Source organism: Mustelus asterias, unplaced genomic scaffold (assembly GCF_964213995.1).
Source record: "Mustelus asterias unplaced genomic scaffold, sMusAst1.hap1.1 HAP1_SCAFFOLD_1823, whole genome shotgun sequence".
Taxonomy (NCBI): domain Eukaryota; kingdom Metazoa; phylum Chordata; class Chondrichthyes; order Carcharhiniformes; family Triakidae; genus Mustelus; species Mustelus asterias.
The window spans coordinates 29,097-46,751 of NW_027591768.1; the positions used below are offsets into that span (position 1 = coordinate 29,097).

Consider the following 17,655-nt stretch of genomic DNA (forward strand, 5'->3'; position numbering starts at 1 on the left):
CGAACCCGGCCCCGCCCCAGTGCGAACCCGGCCCCGCCCCAGTGCGAACCCGGCCCCGCCCCAGTGCGAACCCGGCCCTGCCCCAGTGCGACCCAGGTGTGAACCCGGCCCGAACCCGGCCCTGCCCCAGTGGGAACCCTGCCCGACCCCAGTGCGACCCAGGTGTGAACCCGGCCCGAACCCGGCCCTGCCCCAGTGGGAACCCTGCCCGACCCCAGTGCGACCCAGGTGTGAACCCGGCCCGAACCCGGCCCTGCCCCAGTGCGAACCCGGCCCTGCCCCAGTGCGAACCCGGCCCTGCCCCAGTGCGAACCCGGCCCCGCCCCAGTGCGAACCCGGCCCGGCCCCAGTGCGAACCCGGCCCGGCCCCGGCGCGAACCCGGCCCTGCCCCAGTGCGAACCCGGCCCTGCCCCAGTGCGAACCCGGCCCTGCCCCAGTGCGAACCCGGCCCGGCCCCGGCGCGAACCCGGCCCTGCCCCAGTGCGAACCCGGCCCTGCCCCAGTGCGAACCCAGCCCGACTCCAGTGCGAACCCTGCCCGACCCCAGTGCGACCCAGGTGTGAACCCGGCCCGAACCCGGCCCTGCCCCAGTGGGAACCCTGCCCGACCCCAGTGCGAACCCTGCCCGACCCCAGTGCGACCCAGGTGTGAACCCGGCCCGAACCCGGCCCTGCCCCAGTGGGAACCCTGCCCGACCCCAGTGCGAACCCGGCCCGGCCCCGGCGCGAACCCGGCCCTGCCCCAGTGCGAACCCGGCCCTGCCCCAGTGCGAACCCAGCCCGACTCCAGTGCGAACCCTGCCCGACCCCAGTGCGACCCAGGTGTGAACCCGGCCCGAACCCGGCCCCGCCCCAGTGCGAACCCGGCCCTGCCCCAGTGCGAACCCGGCCCTGCCCCAGTGCGAACCCGGCCCCGCCCCAGTGCGAACCCGGCCCTGCCCCAGTGCGAACCCGGCCCTGCCCCAGTGCGAACCCGGCCCTGCCCCAGTGCGAACCCGGCCCTGCCCCAGTGCGACCCAGGTGTGAACCCGGCCCGAACCCGGCCCTGCCCCAGTGGGAACCCTGCCCGACCCCAGTGCGACCCAGGTGTGAACCCGGCCCGAACCCGGCCCGGCCCCGGCGTGAACCCGGCCCGGCCCCGGCGTGAACCCGGCCCGGCCCCGGCGTGAACCCGGCCCGGCCCCGGCGTGAACCCGGCCCTGCCCCAGTGCGAACCCGGCCCTGCCCCGGCGTGAACCCGGCCCTGCCCCAGTGCGAACCCGGCCCTGCCCCAGTGCGACCCAGGTGTGAACCCGGCCCGAACCCGGCCCTGCCCCAGTGGGAACCCTGCCCGACCCCAGTGCGACCCAGGTGTGAACCCGGCCCGAACCCGGCCCGGCCCCGGCGTGAACCCGGCCCGGCCCCGGCGTGAACCCGGCCTGGCCCCGGCGTGAACCCGGCCCGGCCCCGGCGCGAACCCGGCCCGACCCCAGTGCGAACCCGGCCCGACCCCAGTGCGAACCCGGCCCTGCCCCAGTGCGAACCCGGCCCTGCCCCAGTGCGAACCCGGCCCTGCCCCAGTGCGAACCCGGCCCTGCCCCAGTGCGAACCCGGCCCTGCCCCAGTGCGAACCCGGCCCTGCCCCAGTGCGAACCCGGCCCGGCCCCGGCGTGAACCCGGCCCGGCCCCGGCGTGAACCCGGCCCGGCCCCGGCGCGAACCCGGCCCTGCCCCGGCGCGAACCCGGCCCGACCCCGGCGCGAACCCGGCCCGGCCCCAGTGCGAACCCGGCCCTGCCCCAGTGCGAACCCGGCCCGGCCCCAGTGCGAACCCGGCCCTGCCCCAGTGCGAACCCGGCCCTGCCCCAGTGCGAACCCGGCCCTGCCCCAGTGCGAACCCGGCCCTGCCCCAGTGCGAACCCGGCCCTGCCCCAGTGCGAACCCGGCCCTGCCCCAGTGCGAACCCGGCCCTGCCCCAGTGCGAACCCGGCCCTGCCCCAGTGCGAACCCGGCCCTGCCCCAGTGCGAACCCGGCCCCGCCCCGGTGCGAACCCGGCCCTGCCCCAGTGCGAACCCGGCCCTGCCCCGGCGCGAACCCGGCCCCGCCCCAGTGCGAACCCGGCCCTGCCCCAGTGCGAACCCGGCCCTGCCCCAGTGCGAACCCGGCCCTGCCCCAGTGCGAACCCGGCCCTGCCCCAGTGCGAACCCGGCCCGGCCCCGGCGCGAACCCGGCCCGGCCCCGGCGCGAACCCGGCCCCGCCCCAGTGCGAACCCGGCCCCGCCCCAGTGCGAACCCGGCCCTGCCCCAGTGCGAACCCGGCCCTGCCCCGGTGCGAACCCGGCCCCGCCCCGGTGCGAACCCGGCCCTGCCCCAGTGTGAACCCGGCCCTGCCCCAGTGCGAACCCGGCCCTGCCCCAGTGCGAACCCGGCCCTGCCCCAGTGCGAACCCGGCCCTGCCCCGGCGCGAACCCGGCCCGGCCCCGGCGCGAACCCGGCCCGGCCCCGGCGCGAACCCGGCCCGGCCCCGGCGCGAACCCGGCCCCGCCCCAGTGCGAACCCGGCCCTGCCCCAGTGCGAACCCGGCCCCGCCCCAGTGCGAACCCGGCCCCGCCCCAGTGCGAACCCAGCCCGACTCCAGTGCGAACCCGGCCCCGCCCCAGTGCGAACCCGGCCCCGCCCCAGTGCGAACCCAGCCCGACTCCAGTGCGAACCCGGCCCTGCCCCAGTGTGAACCCGGCCCTGCCCCAGTGGGAACCCTGCCCGACCCCAGTGCGACCCAGGTGTGAACCCGGCCCGAACCCGGCCCTGCCCCAGTGGGAACCCTGCCCGACCCCAGTGCGACCCAGGTGTGAACCCGGCCCGAACCCGGCCCGGCCCCGGCGTGAACCCGGCCCGGCCCCGGCGTGAACCCGGCCCGGCCCCGGCGTGAACCCGGCCCGGCCCCGGCGTGAACCCGGCCCGGCCCCGGTGCGATCCCGGCCCGACCCCGGCGTGAACCTGGCCCCACCCCAGTGTGAGCCCGGCCCGATCCGAGTGTGAACCCTGCTTCACCCCAGTGTGAACCCTGCCCGACCCCAGTGTGAATCTGGCCCGACCCCAGAGCGAACCCTGCCCGACCCCAGTGTGAATCTGGCCCGACCCCAGTGCGAACCCGGCCCGACCCCAGTGCGAACCCGGCCCGACCCCAGTGCGAACCCGGCCCGACCCCAGTGCGAACCCGGCCCGACCCCAGTGCGAACCCGGCCCGACCCCAGTGCGAACCCGGCCCGACCCCAGTGCGAACCCGGCCCGGCCCCGGTGTGAACCCTGCTTGGGTGATCCTGACTGACCCCGGGGCGAACCCTGGCTCGGTGATCCTGGAGCGAAGCGGTGGCACGGTGGGTTAGCTCTGCTGCCTCACAGCGCCAGGGACAAGGGTTCGATTCCCGGCTCGGGTCACTGTCTGTGCGGAGTTTGCACATTCTCCCCGTGTCTGCGTGGGTTTCCTCCCACACTCCGAAAGATGCACTGGTTAGGGTGCATTGGCCGTGCTAAATTCTCCCTCAGTGTAACCCGAACAGGTGCCGGAGTGTGGCGACTCGGGGATTTTCACAGTAACTTCATTGCAGTGTTACTCCCTGTCCTGGGAGTGTTTGATGGGGACAGTGTAGAGGGAGCTTTACTCTGTATCTAACCCCGTGCTGTACCTGTCCTGGGAGTGTTTGATGGGGACAGTGTAGAGGGAGCTTTACTCTGTATCTAACCTCGTGCTGTACCTGTCCTGGGAGTGTTTGATGGGGGACAGTGTAGAGGGAGCTTTACTCTGTATCTAACCCCGTGCTGTCCCTGTCCTGGGAGTGTTTGATGGGGACAGTGTAGAGGGAGCTTTACTCTGTATCTAACCCCGTGCTGTACCTGTCCTGGGAGTGTTTGATGGGGACGGTGTAGAGGGAGCTTTACTCTGTATCTAACCCCGTGCTGTCCCTGTCCTGGGAGTGTTTGATGGGGACGGTGTAGAGGGAGCTTTACTCTGTATCTAACCCCGTGCTGTCCCTGTCCTGGGAGTGTTTGATGGGGACAGTGTAGAGGGAGCTTTACTCTGTGTCTAACCCCGTGCTGTACCTGTCCTGGGAGTGTTTGATGGGGGACAGTGTAGAGGGAGCTTTACTCTGTATCTAACCCCGTGCCGTACCTGTCCTGGGAGTGTTTGATGGGGACAGTGTAGAGGGAGCTTTACTCTGTATCTAACCCCGTGCTGTACCTGTCCTGGGAGTGTTTGATGGGGGACAGTGTAGAAGGAGCTTTACTCTGTATCTAACCCCGTGCTGTACCTGTCCTGGGAGTGTTTGATGGGGACTGTGTAGAGGGAGCTTTACTCTGTATCTAACCCTGTGCTGTACCTGTCCTGGGAGTGTTTGATGGGGACAGTGTAGAGGGAGCTTTAATCTGTATCTAACCCCGTGCTGTACCTGTCCTGGGAGTGTTTGATGGGGACAGTGTAGAGGGAGCTTTACTCTGTATCTAACCCCGTGCTGTACCTGTCCTGGGAGTGTTTGATGGGGACAGTGTAGAGGGAGCTTTACTCTGTATCTAACCCCGTGCTGTACCTGTCCTGGGAGTGTTTGATGGGGACAGTGTAGAGGGAGCTTTAATCTGTATCTAACCCCGTGCTGTACCTGTCCTGGGAGTGTTTGATGGGGACAGTGTAGAGGGAGCTTTACTCTGTATCTAACCCCGTGCTGTACCTGTCCTGGGAGTGTTTGATGGGGACAGTGTAGAGGGAGCTTTAATCTGTATCTAACCCCGCGCTGTACCTGTCCTGGGAGTGTTTGATGGGGGACAGTGTAGAGGGAGCTTTACTCTGTATCTAACCCCGTGCTGTCCCTGTCCTGGGAGTGTTTGATGGGGACAGTGTAGAGGGAGCTTTACTCTGTATCTAACCCCGTGCTGTACCTGTCCTGGGAGTGTTTGATGGGGGACAGTGTAGAGGGAGCTTTACTCTGTATCTAATCCCGTGCTGTACCTGTCCTGGGAGTGTTTGATGGGGGACAGTGTAGAGGGAGTTTTACTCTGTATCTAACCCCGTGCTGTCCCTGTCCTGGGAGTGTTTGATGGGGACAGTGTAGAGGGAGCTTTACTCTGTATCTAACCCCGTGCTGTCCCTGTCCTGGGAGTGTTTGATGGGGACGGTGTAGAGGGAGCTTTACTCTGTATCTAACCCCGTGCTGTCCCTGTCCTGGGAGTGTTTGATGGGGACAGTGTAGAGGGAGCTTTACTCTGTGTCTAACGCCGTGCTGTACCTGTCCTGGGAGTGTTTGATGGGGGACAGTGTAGAGGGAGCTTTACTCTGTATCTAACCCCGTGCCGTACCTGTCCTGGGAGTGTTTGATGGGGACAGTGTAGAGGGAGCTTTACTCTGTATCTAACCCCGTGCTGTACCTGTCCTGGGAGTGTTTGATGGGGGACAGTGTAGAAGGAGCTTTACTCTGTATCTAACCCCGTGCTGTACCTGTCCTGGGAGTGTTTGATGGGGACTGTGTAGAGGGAGCTTTACTCTGTATCTAACCCTGTGCTGTACCTGTCCTGGGAGTGTTTGATGGGGACAGTGTAGAGGGAGCTTTACTCTGTATCTAACCCCGTGCTGTACCTGTCCTGGGAGTGTTTGATGGGGGACAGTGTAGAGGGAGCTTTACTCTGTATCTAACCCCGTGCTGTACCTGTCCTGGGAGTGTTTGATGGGAACAGTGTAGAGGGAGCTTTACTCTGTATCTAACCCCGTGCTGTACCTGTCCTGGGAATGTTTGATGGGGACAGTGTAGAGGGAGGTTTACTGTAACCCATGTTGGCAGTGTTGATGTGGGAAGTTGGGATTAGACACAGTGTGTGAAGTGTCTGGTTTCTCTTACAGACCAGCATCATCAGTATGGTGTACACTCAGTCCGAGATCCTACAGAAAGAGGTTTACCTGTTTGAACGCATTGATTCCACGAACCGTGAGACTATGAAGCACCTGAAAGCTATCTGCTTCTTACGTCCCACCAAGGTAGGTGTTGCCTGCTCGTTGCCTGCTCACTGCCTGCACGCCCCACGTTGTGGGCATGCAGTACACTGCTCTGCCCATACTCGATAATTAAATACACTGAATACAGAGCCCAGGTGAAATTGGAGATCGGCATGGTATGGCGAGGGGTTTGAGGGGGGGCGCGGTTGGGGTAGGGGCGCGGTTCGGGTAGATGTTGCGATTATGGTTGGGGGTAGGGTGGGGTGGGTTTATTGGGGTATTGTACGGGGCGTGGTTGGGAGTAGGGTGGATTTATTGGGGGTGTTGTACAGGGCGTGGTTGAGAGTAGGGTGGATTTATTGGGGGTGTTGTACAGGGCGTGGTTGGGAGCAGGGTGGGATTATTGGGGTGTTGTACGGGGTGTGGTTGGGAGCAGGGTGGGTTTATTGGGGCGTTGTACGGGTTGTGGTTGGGAGCAGGGTGGGTTTATTGGGGTGTTGTACAGGGCGTGGTTGGGAGTAGGGTGGGTTTATTGGGGTTTTGAATGGGGTGTGGTTGGGGGTGTTGTACGGGGTGTGGTTGGGGGTAGGGTGGGTTTCTTGGGGTGTTGTATGGGGTATAATTGGGGGGAGGGTGGGTTTATTGGGGTGTTGTACAGGGTGTGGTTGGGGGTAGGGTGGGTTTATTGGTGTGTTGCACGGGGTGTGGTTGGGGGTGTTGTATGGGATGTGGTTGGGAGTAGAGTGGGTTTATTGGGGAGTTGTACGGGTGTGGTTGGGGGTAGGGTGGGTTTATTGGGGTGTTGTACAGGGTGTGGTTGGGAGCAGGGTGGGTTTATTGGGGTGTTGTACGGGGTGTGGTTGGGGGTAGGGTGGGTTTATTGGTGTGTTGCACGGGGTGTGGTTGGGGGTGTTGTATGGGATGTGGTTGGGAGTAGAGTGGGTTTATTGGGGAGTTGTACGGGTGTGGTTGGGGGTAGGGTGGGTTTATTGGGGTGTTGTACAGGGTGTGGTTGGGAGTGTTGTACAGGGTGTGGTTGGGGGTGTTGTACAGGGTGTGGTTGGGGATGTTGTACAGGGTGTGGTTGGGAGTGGGGTGGGTTTATTGGGGTGTTGTACAGGGTGTGGTTGGGGGTGTTGTACAGGGTGTGGTTGGGAGTGGGGTGGGTTTATTGGGGTGTTGTACAGGGTGTGGTTGGGGGTAGGGTGGGTTTATTGGGGTGTTGAACGGGGTGTGGTTGGGAGTAGGGTGGGTTTATTGGGGTGTTGTACGGGGTGTGGTTGGGGGTGTTGTACGGGGTGTGGTTGGGAGTAGGGTGGGTTTATTGGGGTGTTGAACGGGGTGTTGTACGGGGTGTGGTTGGGAGTAGGGTGGGTTTATTGGGGTGTTGAACGGGGTGTGGTTGGGAGCAGGGTGGGTTTATTGGGGTGTTGTACAGGGTGTGGTTGGGAGCAGGGTGGGTTTATTGGGGTGTGGTTGGGAGTAGGGTGGGTTTATTGGGGTGTTGTACGGGGTGTGGTTGGGAGCAGGTGGGTTTATTTGGGTGTTGTACAGGGTGTGGTTGGGAGCAGGTGGGTTTATTGGGGTGTTGTACAGGGTGTGGTTGGGGGTAAGGTGGGTTTATTGGGGTGTTGTACAGGGTGTGGTTGGGGGTAAGGTGGGTTTATTGGGGTGTTGTACAGGGTGTGGTTGGGAGCAGGTGGGTTTATTGGGGTGTTGTACAGGGTGTGGTTGGGATTAGGGTGGGTTTATTGGGGTGTTGTACAGGGTGTGGTTGGCATTAGGGTGGGTTTATTGGGGTGTTGTACAGGGTGTGGTTGGGGGTAAGGTGGGTTTATTGGGGTGTTGTACAGGGTGTGGTTGGGAGCAGGTGGGTTTATTTGGGTGTTGTACGGGGTGCGGTTGGGATTAGGGTGGGTTTATTGGGGTGTTGTACAGGGTGTGGTTGGGGGTAAGGTGGGTTTATTTGGGTGTTGTACGGGGTGCGGTTGGGAGTAGGGTGGGTTTATTGGGGTGTTGTACAGGGTGTGGTTGGGAGTGTTGTACAGGGTGTGGTTGGGGGTGTTGTACAGGGTGTGGTTGGGGATGTTGTACAGGGTGTGGTTGGGAGTGGGGTGGGTTTATTGGGGTGTTGTACAGGGTGTGGTTGGGGGTGTTGTACAGGGTGTGGTTGGGAGTGGGGTGGGTTTATTGGGGTGTTGTACAGGGTGTGGTTGGGGGTAGGGTGGGTTTATTGGGGTGTTGAACGGGGTGTGGTTGGGAGTAGGGTGGGTTTATTGGGGTGTTGTACGGGGTGTGGTTGGGGGTGTTGTACGGGGTGTGGTTGGGAGTAGGGTGGGTTTATTGGGGTGTTGAACGGGGTGTTGTACGGGGTGTGGTTGGGAGTAGGGTGGGTTTATTGGGGTGTTGAACGGGGTGTGGTTGGGAGCAGGGTGGGTTTATTGGGGTGTTGTACAGGGTGTGGTTGGGAGCAGGGTGGGTTTATTGGGGTGTGGTTGGGAGTAGGGTGGGTTTATTGGGGTGTTGTACGGGGTGTGGTTGGGAGCAGGTGGGTTTATTTGGGTGTTGTACAGGGTGTGGTTGGGAGCAGGTGGGTTTATTGGGGTGTTGTACAGGGTGTGGTTGGGGGTAAGGTGGGTTTATTGGGGTGTTGTACAGGGTGTGGTTGGGGGTAAGGTGGGTTTATTGGGGTGTTGTACAGGGTGTGGTTGGGAGCAGGTGGGTTTATTGGGGTGTTGTACAGGGTGTGGTTGGGATTAGGGTGGGTTTATTGGGGTGTTGTACAGGGTGTGGTTGGCATTAGGGTGGGTTTATTGGGGTGTTGTACAGGGTGTGGTTGGGGGTAAGGTGGGTTTATTGGGGTGTTGTACAGGGTGTGGTTGGGAGCAGGTGGGTTTATTTGGGTGTTGTACGGGGTGCGGTTGGGATTAGGGTGGGTTTATTGGGGTGTTGTACAGGGTGTGGTTGGGGGTAAGGTGGGTTTATTTGGGTGTTGTACGGGGTGCGGTTGGGAGTAGGGTGGGTTTATTGGGGTGTTGTACAGGGTGTGGTTGGGGGTGAGGTGGGTTTATTGGGGTGTTGTACAGGGTGTGGTTGGGGGTAAGGTGGGTTTATTGGGGTGTTGTACAGGGTGTGGTTGGGGGTAAGGTGGGTTTATTTGGGTGTTGTACGGGGTGTGGTTGGGAGTAGGGTGGGTTTATTTGGGTGTTGTACGGGGTGTGGTTGGGATTAGGGTGGGTTTATTGGGGTGTTGTACGGGGTGTGGTTGGGATTAGGGTGGGTTTATTTGGGTGTTGTACGGGGTGTGGTTGGGGGTAAGGTGGGTTTATTTGGGTGTTGTACAGGGTGTGGTTGGGGGTAAGGTGGGTTTATTTGGGTGTTGTACGGGGTGTGGTTGGGGGTAAGGTGGGTTTATTGGGGTGTTGTACGGGGTGTGGTTGGGGGTAAGGTGGGTTTATTGGGGTGTGGTACGGGGTGTGGTTGGGGGTAAGGTGGGTTTATTTGGGTGTTGTACAGGGTGTGGTTGGGGGTAAGGTGGGTTTATTTGGGTGTTGTACGGGGTGTGGTTGGGGGTAAGGTGGGTTTATTGGGGTGTTGTACGGGGTGTGGTTGGGGGTAAGGTGGGTTTATTGGGGTGTTGTACGGGGTGTGGTTGGGAGTAGGGTGGGTTTATTGGGGTGTTGAACGGGGTGTGGTTGGGGGTAAGGTGGGTTTATTTGGGTGTTGTACAGGGTGTGGTTGGGGGTAAGGTGGGTTTATTTGGGTGTTGTACAGGGTGCGGTTGGGATTAGGGTGGGTTTATTTGGGTGTTGTACAGGGTGCGGTTGGGATTAGGGTGGGTTTATTTGGGTGTTGTACGGGGTGTGGCTGGGGGTATGGTGGGTTTATTTGGGTGTTGTACGGGGTGTGGTTGGGAGTAGGGTGGGTTTATTGGGGTGTTGTACAGGGTGCGGTTGGGATTAGGGTGGGTTTATTTGGGTGTTGTACGGGGTGTGGTTGGGAGTAGGGTGGGTTTATTGGGGTGTTGTACGGGGTGTGGTTGGGGGTAAGGTGGGTTTATTGGAGTGTTGTACGGGGTGTGGTTGGGATTAGGGTGGGTTTATTTGGGTGTTGTACGGGGTGTGGTTGGGAGTAGGGTGGGTTTATTTGGGTGTTGTACGGGGTGTGGTTGGGGGTAAGGTGGGTTTATTTGGGTGTTGTACGGGGTGTGGTTGGGGGTAAGGTGGGTTTATTGGGGTGTTGTACGGGGTGTGGTTGGGGGTAAGGTGGGTTTATTTGGGTGTTGTACGGGGTGTGGTTGGGGGTAAGGTGGGTTTATTTGGGTGTTGTACAGGGTGCGGTTGGGGGTAAGGTGGGTTTATTTGGGTGTTGTACGGGGTGTGGTTGGGGGTAAGGTGGGTTTATTGGGGTGTTGGGAAAAGAGTTCTATTCACTGTCCTAAAGATGACATTTCCTTCAGTAATAGTTTCCTCCCGTTTCCTAGGAGAATGTGGAGTATCTGATCCAGGAACTGCGCAGACCCAAGTATGGCCACTTCTTTGTTTGTGAGTATTTGTCTGTGGTGGTAATGTGTTGTGAGAATGAGCAGTTATCCTGACAGCTGTGGAACCGGCGGGAAGCCGAGTGACTGGGCCACACACGCAGCAGCAAGATCCCACGTTCCTGAGGTAGCTGCAGGCTGCACTTGGCCTCAGTACCCTGTGGTGAAAGCAGGTCACCAATCAGTGAGTGTCCCCAGTGAGGACTGTCAGGACTGAGATTGGGAGGGAGCGCTGCACACCTTGCTGCCGTGTGTGAGATTGGTCCACGTGGAATCCTGGTGTGTGCTCCCATTCCCAATGGCAGCCTGAGCTCCGAGCCTCCCTCACTGTGTCTGCTGTGTGTCAGATTGGTGGTCTGAGCTCCAAACATCCCTCACTGTGTCTCTAACTCTCCACAGATTTCAGTAATGTTATCAGTAAGAGTGACATCAAGGCCCTGGCAGAAGCTGATGAGCAGGAGGTTGTATCTGAAGTTCAGGTGAGTGAGAGCCAGCTCAGGATTGTGGGCCTGAGGGGGTGAAAGGACCCCAGATACCCCTGTAACTTACCCAATGTCCCTTTAATCATTTGTGTACATGTAACCCCCGGTAACTGGGCCCGGGGTCCCCCTGTAGCTGGTTCCCAAGGTCCCTTTTAACCCCTTGTAACTAGCACAGGGTCCCCTGTAGCTGGGCTGGGGCCCTCTTTAACCCCCTGTAACTGGGCCTGGGGTCCCCCGTAGCTTGTTCCCGGGGTCCCTTTTAATCCACTGTAACTAGCACAGGGTCCCCTGTAACTGGGCCCGGGGTCCACTTTAACCCCCCTGTGATGACAGTCGTGCAATTGGTATGTGTATATCGTTTTTTTTTGTGTTTAAGAGGAATGTTTGAAAAACAGCTGTATTCCACAGGCAGTCAGTATGTCTGGCGGGAATACAGCTCAGATGCTGGGAGAGCAGGATAATTACTCATTTTAGCCTTGCAAGTGGTTATGTTAAGTTGAGTTAATGGACATCTGTTCACTTCAGTTCTCTTGGGATTCTGAATCAGTGTGATGGACAGGATCATGTGATGATGTGGTTTATGTGCAGCAGACAAAGTTTTTTTGCAGAAAGCAGTTTAGAACAAAGAACAGTACAGCACAGGAACAGGCCCTTCGGCCCACCAAGTCTGTGCCGACACAGATGCCTCTCTAATCTAATATTTTCTTGCCTCTACGTGGTCCATATCCCTCTATTCCCTGCCCATTCATGTACTTATCCAGATGCCTCTTGAACGTTGTTACAGAATCTGTAAGTTTGCGGACCACACAAAATTGGCTGGACTTGCAGATAGTGAGGAACATTGTCAGAGGCTACAGATGGATATAGATAGGCTGGAAATTTGGGCAAAGAAATGGCAGATGGAGTTCAATCCAGATAAATGCGAAGTGATGCATTTTGGTAGAAATAATGTAGGGAGGAGCTATACGATAAATGGCAGAACCATAAAGGTGTAGATACGCAGAGGGACCTGGGTGTGCAAGTCCACAGATCCTTGAAGGTGACGTCACAGGTGGAGAAGGCGGTGAAGAAGGCATATGTCATGCTTGCCTTTATAGGACGGGGCATAGAGTATAAGAGTTGGGGTCTGATGTTGCAGATGTATAGAACGTTGGTTCGGCCACATTTGGAATACTGCGCCCAGTTCTGGTCGCCACACTACCAGAAGGACGTGGAGGCTTTAGAGAGAGTACAGAGGAGGTTTACCAGGATGTTGCCTGGTATGGAAGGGCTTAGTTATGAGGAGAGATTGGGTAAACTGGGGTTGTTCTCCCTGGAAAGACGGAGGATGAGGGGAGACTTAATAGAGGTGTATAAAATTATGAAAGGCATAGATAGGGTGAACGGTGGGAAGCTTTTTCCCAGGTCGGTGGTGACGTTCACGAGGGGTCATAGGTTCAAGGTGAGGGGGGGGAGGTTTAACACGGATATCAGAAGGACATATTTTACACAGAGGGTGCTGGGGGCCTAGAATGCGCTGCCGGGCAAGGTGGTGGAGGCGGACACACTGGGAACATTTAAGACTTATCTAGATAGCCACATGAACGGAGTGTGAATGGAGGGATGCAAAAGAATGGTCTAGTTTGGACCAGGGAGCGGCGCGGGCTTGGAGGGCCGAAGGGCCTGTTCCTGTGCTGTATTGTTCTTTGTTCTTTATCTGCTTCCACCACCGCCCCCAGCAGCGCGTTCCAGGCATTCACCACCCTCTGTGTGAAAGACTTGCCCCTCACATCTTTTTTAAACTTTCCCCCCTCTCACTGTCAACCAATGCCCTCGAGTAATTGACCCTTCGACCCTGGGAAAAAGACTCTGCCTATCCGCTCTTTCCAAGCCTGTCATAACCTTGTAAATCTCTATCAGGTCCCCCCTCATCCTCCGACGCTCCAGTGAAAACAATCCAAGTTCATTCAACCTTTCTTCATAGTCCATATCCTCCAAACCAGGCAACATCCTGGTAAATCTCTTCTGCACCCCTTCCAATGCATCAACATCCTTCCGGTAGTGTGGCGACCAGAATTGTACACAATACTCCAAATGCAGCCTAACCAAAGTCTTATACAGCTGCAACATGATTTTCCAATTCCTATCCTCAACGCCCCGACCGATGAAGGCCAGCACGCCATACACCTTCCTGACCACCTTGTCCACCTGAGCTGCCACCTTCAGGGACTGTGGATCTGCATGCCTAGATCCCTCTGTATGCTAATATTTCTAAGGGCTCTACCATTTACTTTATACTTTCCTTCTGTAGTAGACCTTCCAAATCACATCACCTCACATTTGCCCGGGTTAAATTCCGCCTGCCATCTTTTGGCCCAGGTCTCGAGGTGATTTATATCCTGCTGCATCCTCTGACAATCCTCCTCACTATCCGCTACTCCCCTATCATCTGCAAATTTACTAATCAGACCACCTGCATTTCCCTCCAAATTATTTATATATATTACAAACAACAGAGGTTCCAGCACTGATCATTGTGGAACACCGCTTGTCACAGACCTCCAGTTAGAAAAGTACCCTCCCACTGCTACTCTCTGCTTTCTATGCCCAAGCCAGTTTTGTATCCATCTTACCAGCTCAACTCTGATCCCAAATGACTTCTGTATCAGCCTGCCACGAGGAACTTTATTGAAGGCTTTACTAAAGTCCATGTATACAACACCCACCGCCCTGCCCTGGGCAATGTTTCTCGTCACTTCCTCAAAGAACTCAATCGAGTTTGTGAGACCCGGGTTCGATTCCGGCCTCGGGTCACTGTCTGTGTGGAGTTGGCACATTCTCCCCGTGTCTGCGTGGGTTTCCTCCGGGTGCTCCGGTTTCCTCCCACGGTCCAAAGATGTGCGGGTTAGGTGGATTGGCCGTGCTATAATTGCCCCTCAGTGTCAGGGGGTACGAGCTAGGGTAAATGCACAGCGTTATGGGGATGGGGCCTGGGTGGGATTGTGTCGGTGCAGGCTCGATGGGCTGAATGGCCTCCCTCTGCACTGTAAGGATTCTATGTGTGCCTCACGCTGTTCTTTCTGACTGTTTTTAGGAGTTTTATGGCGATTTCATTGCTGTGAGTCCACATGTGTTTTCCCTCAATCTCAGCGGCTGTGCTCAGGTAAGGGGAGACTGGCTGTGATATCACATCTAAATGTTCACGTGCGTGCGTGTGTACGCGTGTCCGTGTCTGTGTCCGTATGCGTGTCCGTGTGTGTTCACTCTCTCTCAAGTTATTAAAGTTTGTTTATTAGTGTCACAAGTAGGGTTACATTAATACTGCAATGAGGTTATTGTGAAAATCCCCGAGTCGCCAGGAAACCCACGCAGACACGGGGAGAACATGCAGATTGCGCACAGACAGTGACCCAAGCCGGGAATCGAACCCGGGTCCCTGGCGCTGTGAGGCTGCAGTGCTAACCCACCGTGCCACTGTGCCCCCGGGAATCGAACCCGGGTCCCTGGCGCTGTGAGGCTGCAGTGCTAACCCACCGTGCCACCGTTCCACCTCTGGCCCATCGAGCCTGCACCGACAACAATCCCACCCAGGCCCTATCCCCCGTCACCCCATGTATTTACTCTGCTCAACCCCCTGATGCTGAGGGCCAGTCTCCCTAACCGCCACGTCTTTCTGACTGTGGGAGGAAACCGGAGCACCCGGAGGAAACCCACGCAGACACGGGGAGAACGTGCAGACTCCACACAGACAGTGACCCGAGCCGGGAATCGAACCCGGGTCCCTGGCGCTGTGAGGCAGCGGTGCTAACCCACTGTGCCACCCAATCTGTGTGTGAGATTCCCCTTTGATTTGATTTATTATTGTCACATGTATTATCATACAGTGAAAAGTATTGTTTCTTGCGCGCTATGCAGACAAAGCATACCGTTCATAGAGAAGGAAAGGAGAGGGTGCAGAATGGTAGTGTTACAGTCATAGCTAGGGTGTAGAGAAAGATCAACTTAATGCGAGGTCGGTCCATTCAAAAGTCTGACAGCAGCAGGGAAGAAGCTGTTCTTGAGTCGGTCGGTACGTGACCTCAGACTTTTGTATCTTTTTCCCGACAGAAGAAGGTGGAAGAGAGAATGTCCGGGGTGCGTGGGGATGCTTGATTATGCTGGCTGCTTTGCCGAGGCAGCGGGAAGTGTAGACAGAGTCAATGGATGGGGGGCTGGTTTGTGTGATGGATTGGGCTACATTCACAACCCTTTGTAGTTCCTTGCGGTCTTGGGCAGAGCAGGAGCCCCAGACCAAGCTGTGATACAACTAGAAAGAATGCTTTCTACGGTGCATCTGTAAAAGTTGGTGGGAGTCGTAGCTGACATGCCAAATTTCCTTAGCCTTCTGAGAAAGTACACAGAACAAAGAAAATTACAGCACAGGAACAGGCCCTTCGGCCCTCCAAGCCTGCACCGACCATGCTGCCCCGAATGAACTAAAACCCTCTACCCTTCCGGGGACCGTATCCCTCTATTCCCATCCTATTCATGTATTTGTCCAGACGCCCCTTAAACGTCACTACCGTATCCGCTTCCACTACCTCCCCCGACAAGTAGAGGCGTTGGTGGGGGCCCTGTATGGAGTTATATATGTGAACAATGTGTGTGAATATTAGGATATATTTTTATAATGCCTGTTTATCTGTGGATTAATGTCACTTGTCGTTACCAACAGGGCAGGAACTGGAACCCTGTGCATCTGGCACGCAGCACCCAGGGACTGACAGCGGTCCTGCTCTCGCTGAAGAAATGTCCCATGATCCGTTACCAGCTGTCCTCCGACGTAGCAAAGCGGCTTGCCGAGAGCGTGAAGGTGATGCAGTGAATTGGAATGTTGTGGGTGCACGGGCTCCCTTGTGGGATAGAGACAGCTCTGTTTCTGTTAGATTTCAAGGAGATGGTGACGACAGTGGGTAAATATCGTACCCACACACCAGTCAGGTCCACATCACTGATCTGTGCTTGACTGGAACTTTGCATTTAACTCCCAAAGGTCCCCTTTCAGTCCACATCGCACTGTACTTATCCCCTCCTGAGACTGACACTGCGGAGGATGTCTCCACTCAGACACAACTGAGATCCACACACTAGGTATTTCTGACCCGACGGACACTGGGTGGCCCACATGGGAAAGGAAAAAATTTGGGGGTGAGTTAATGAGGCAACTGGAGGGGGAAGAGGGAGCTTTACTCTGTATCTAACCCCGTGCTGTACCTGCCCTGGGAGTGTTTGATGGGGGACAGTGTAGAGGGAGCTTTACTCTGTATCTAACCCCGTGCTGTACCTGTCCTGGGAGTGTTTGATGGGGGACAGTGTAGAGGGAGCTTTACTCTGTATCTAACCCCGTGCTGTACCTGTCCTGGGAGTGTTTGATGGGGACAGTGTAGAGGGAGCTTTACTCTGTATCTAACCCCGTGCTGTACCCTGTCCTGGGAGTGTTTGATGGGGACAGTGTAGAGGGAGCTTTACTCTGTATCTAACCCCATGCTGTACCTGTCCTGGGAGTGTTTGATGGGGGACAGTGTAGAGGGAGCATTACTCTGTATCTAACCCCATGCTGTACCTGTCCTGGGAGTGTTTGATGGGGGACGGTGTAGAGGGAGCTTTACTCTGTATCTAACCCCGTGCTGTACCTGTCCTGGGAGTGTTTGATGGGGACAGTGTAGAGGGAGCATTACTCTGTATCTAACCCCATGCTGTACCTGTCCTGGGAGTGTTTGATGGGGGGGACAGTGTAGAGGGAGCTTTACTCTGTATCTAACCCCGTGCTGTACCTGTCCTGGGAGTGTTAGATGGGTAAACACAGTAAGAGTTTTAACAACACCAGGTTAAAGTCCAACAGGTTTATTTGGTAGCAAATACCATTAGCTTTCGGAGTGCTGCTCCTTCGTCAGATGGAGTGGAAATCTGCTCTCAAGCAGGACACAGAGACACAAAATCAAGTTACAGAATACTGATTAGAATGCGAATCCCTACAGCCAACCAGGTCTTAAAGATACTGATAATGTAAGTGGAGGGAGCATTAAGCACAGGTGGGGACAATGATGGGGACAGTGCAGAGGGAGCTTTACTCTGTATCTAACCCCGTGCTGTACCTGTCCTGGGAGTGTTTGATGGGGGACAGTGTAGAGGGAGCTTTACTCTGTATCTAACCCCGTGCTGTACCTGTTCTGGGAGTGTTTGATGGGGGACAGTGTAGAGGGAGCTTTACTCTGTATCTAACCCCGTGCTGTACCTGTCCTGGGAGTGTTTGATGGGGACAGTGTAGAGGGAGCTTTACTCTGTATCTAACCCCGTGCTGTACCTGTCCTGGGAGTGTTTGATGGGGGACAGTGTAGAGGGAGCTTTACTCTGTATCTAACCCCATGCTGTACCTGTTCTGGGAGTGTTTGATGGGGGACAGTGTAGAGGGAGCTTTACTCTGTATCTAACCCCGTGCTGTACCTGTCCTGGGAGTGTTTGATGGGGGACAGTGTCGAGGGAGCTTTACTCTGTATCTAACCCCATGCTGTACCTGTCCTGGGAGTGTTTGATGGGGACAGTGCAGAGGGAGCTTTACTCTGTGTCTAACCCCATGCTGTACCTGTTCTGGGAGTGCTTGATGGGGGACAGTGTCGAGGGAGCTTTACTCTGTATCTAGCCCCGTGCTGTACCTGT

General features: G+C 57.2%; 1 protein-coding gene across 1 annotated transcript in view; it reads left to right on the forward strand.

The window, feature by feature from the left end:
* vps45 (vacuolar protein sorting 45 homolog) overlaps positions 1–17,655 on the forward strand; it is a 59,356-nt gene that overhangs the window by 16,031 nt on the left and 25,670 nt on the right. Inside the window, exons 2-6 of the mRNA XM_078206837.1 lie at positions 5,866–6,000; positions 10,442–10,502; positions 10,898–10,977; positions 14,054–14,122; positions 15,674–15,811. Coding sequence (XP_078062963.1) covers positions 5,866–6,000; positions 10,442–10,502; positions 10,898–10,977; positions 14,054–14,122; positions 15,674–15,811 — 483 coding nt within the window. The remainder of the gene's footprint in view (positions 1–5,865; positions 6,001–10,441; positions 10,503–10,897; positions 10,978–14,053; positions 14,123–15,673; positions 15,812–17,655) is intronic.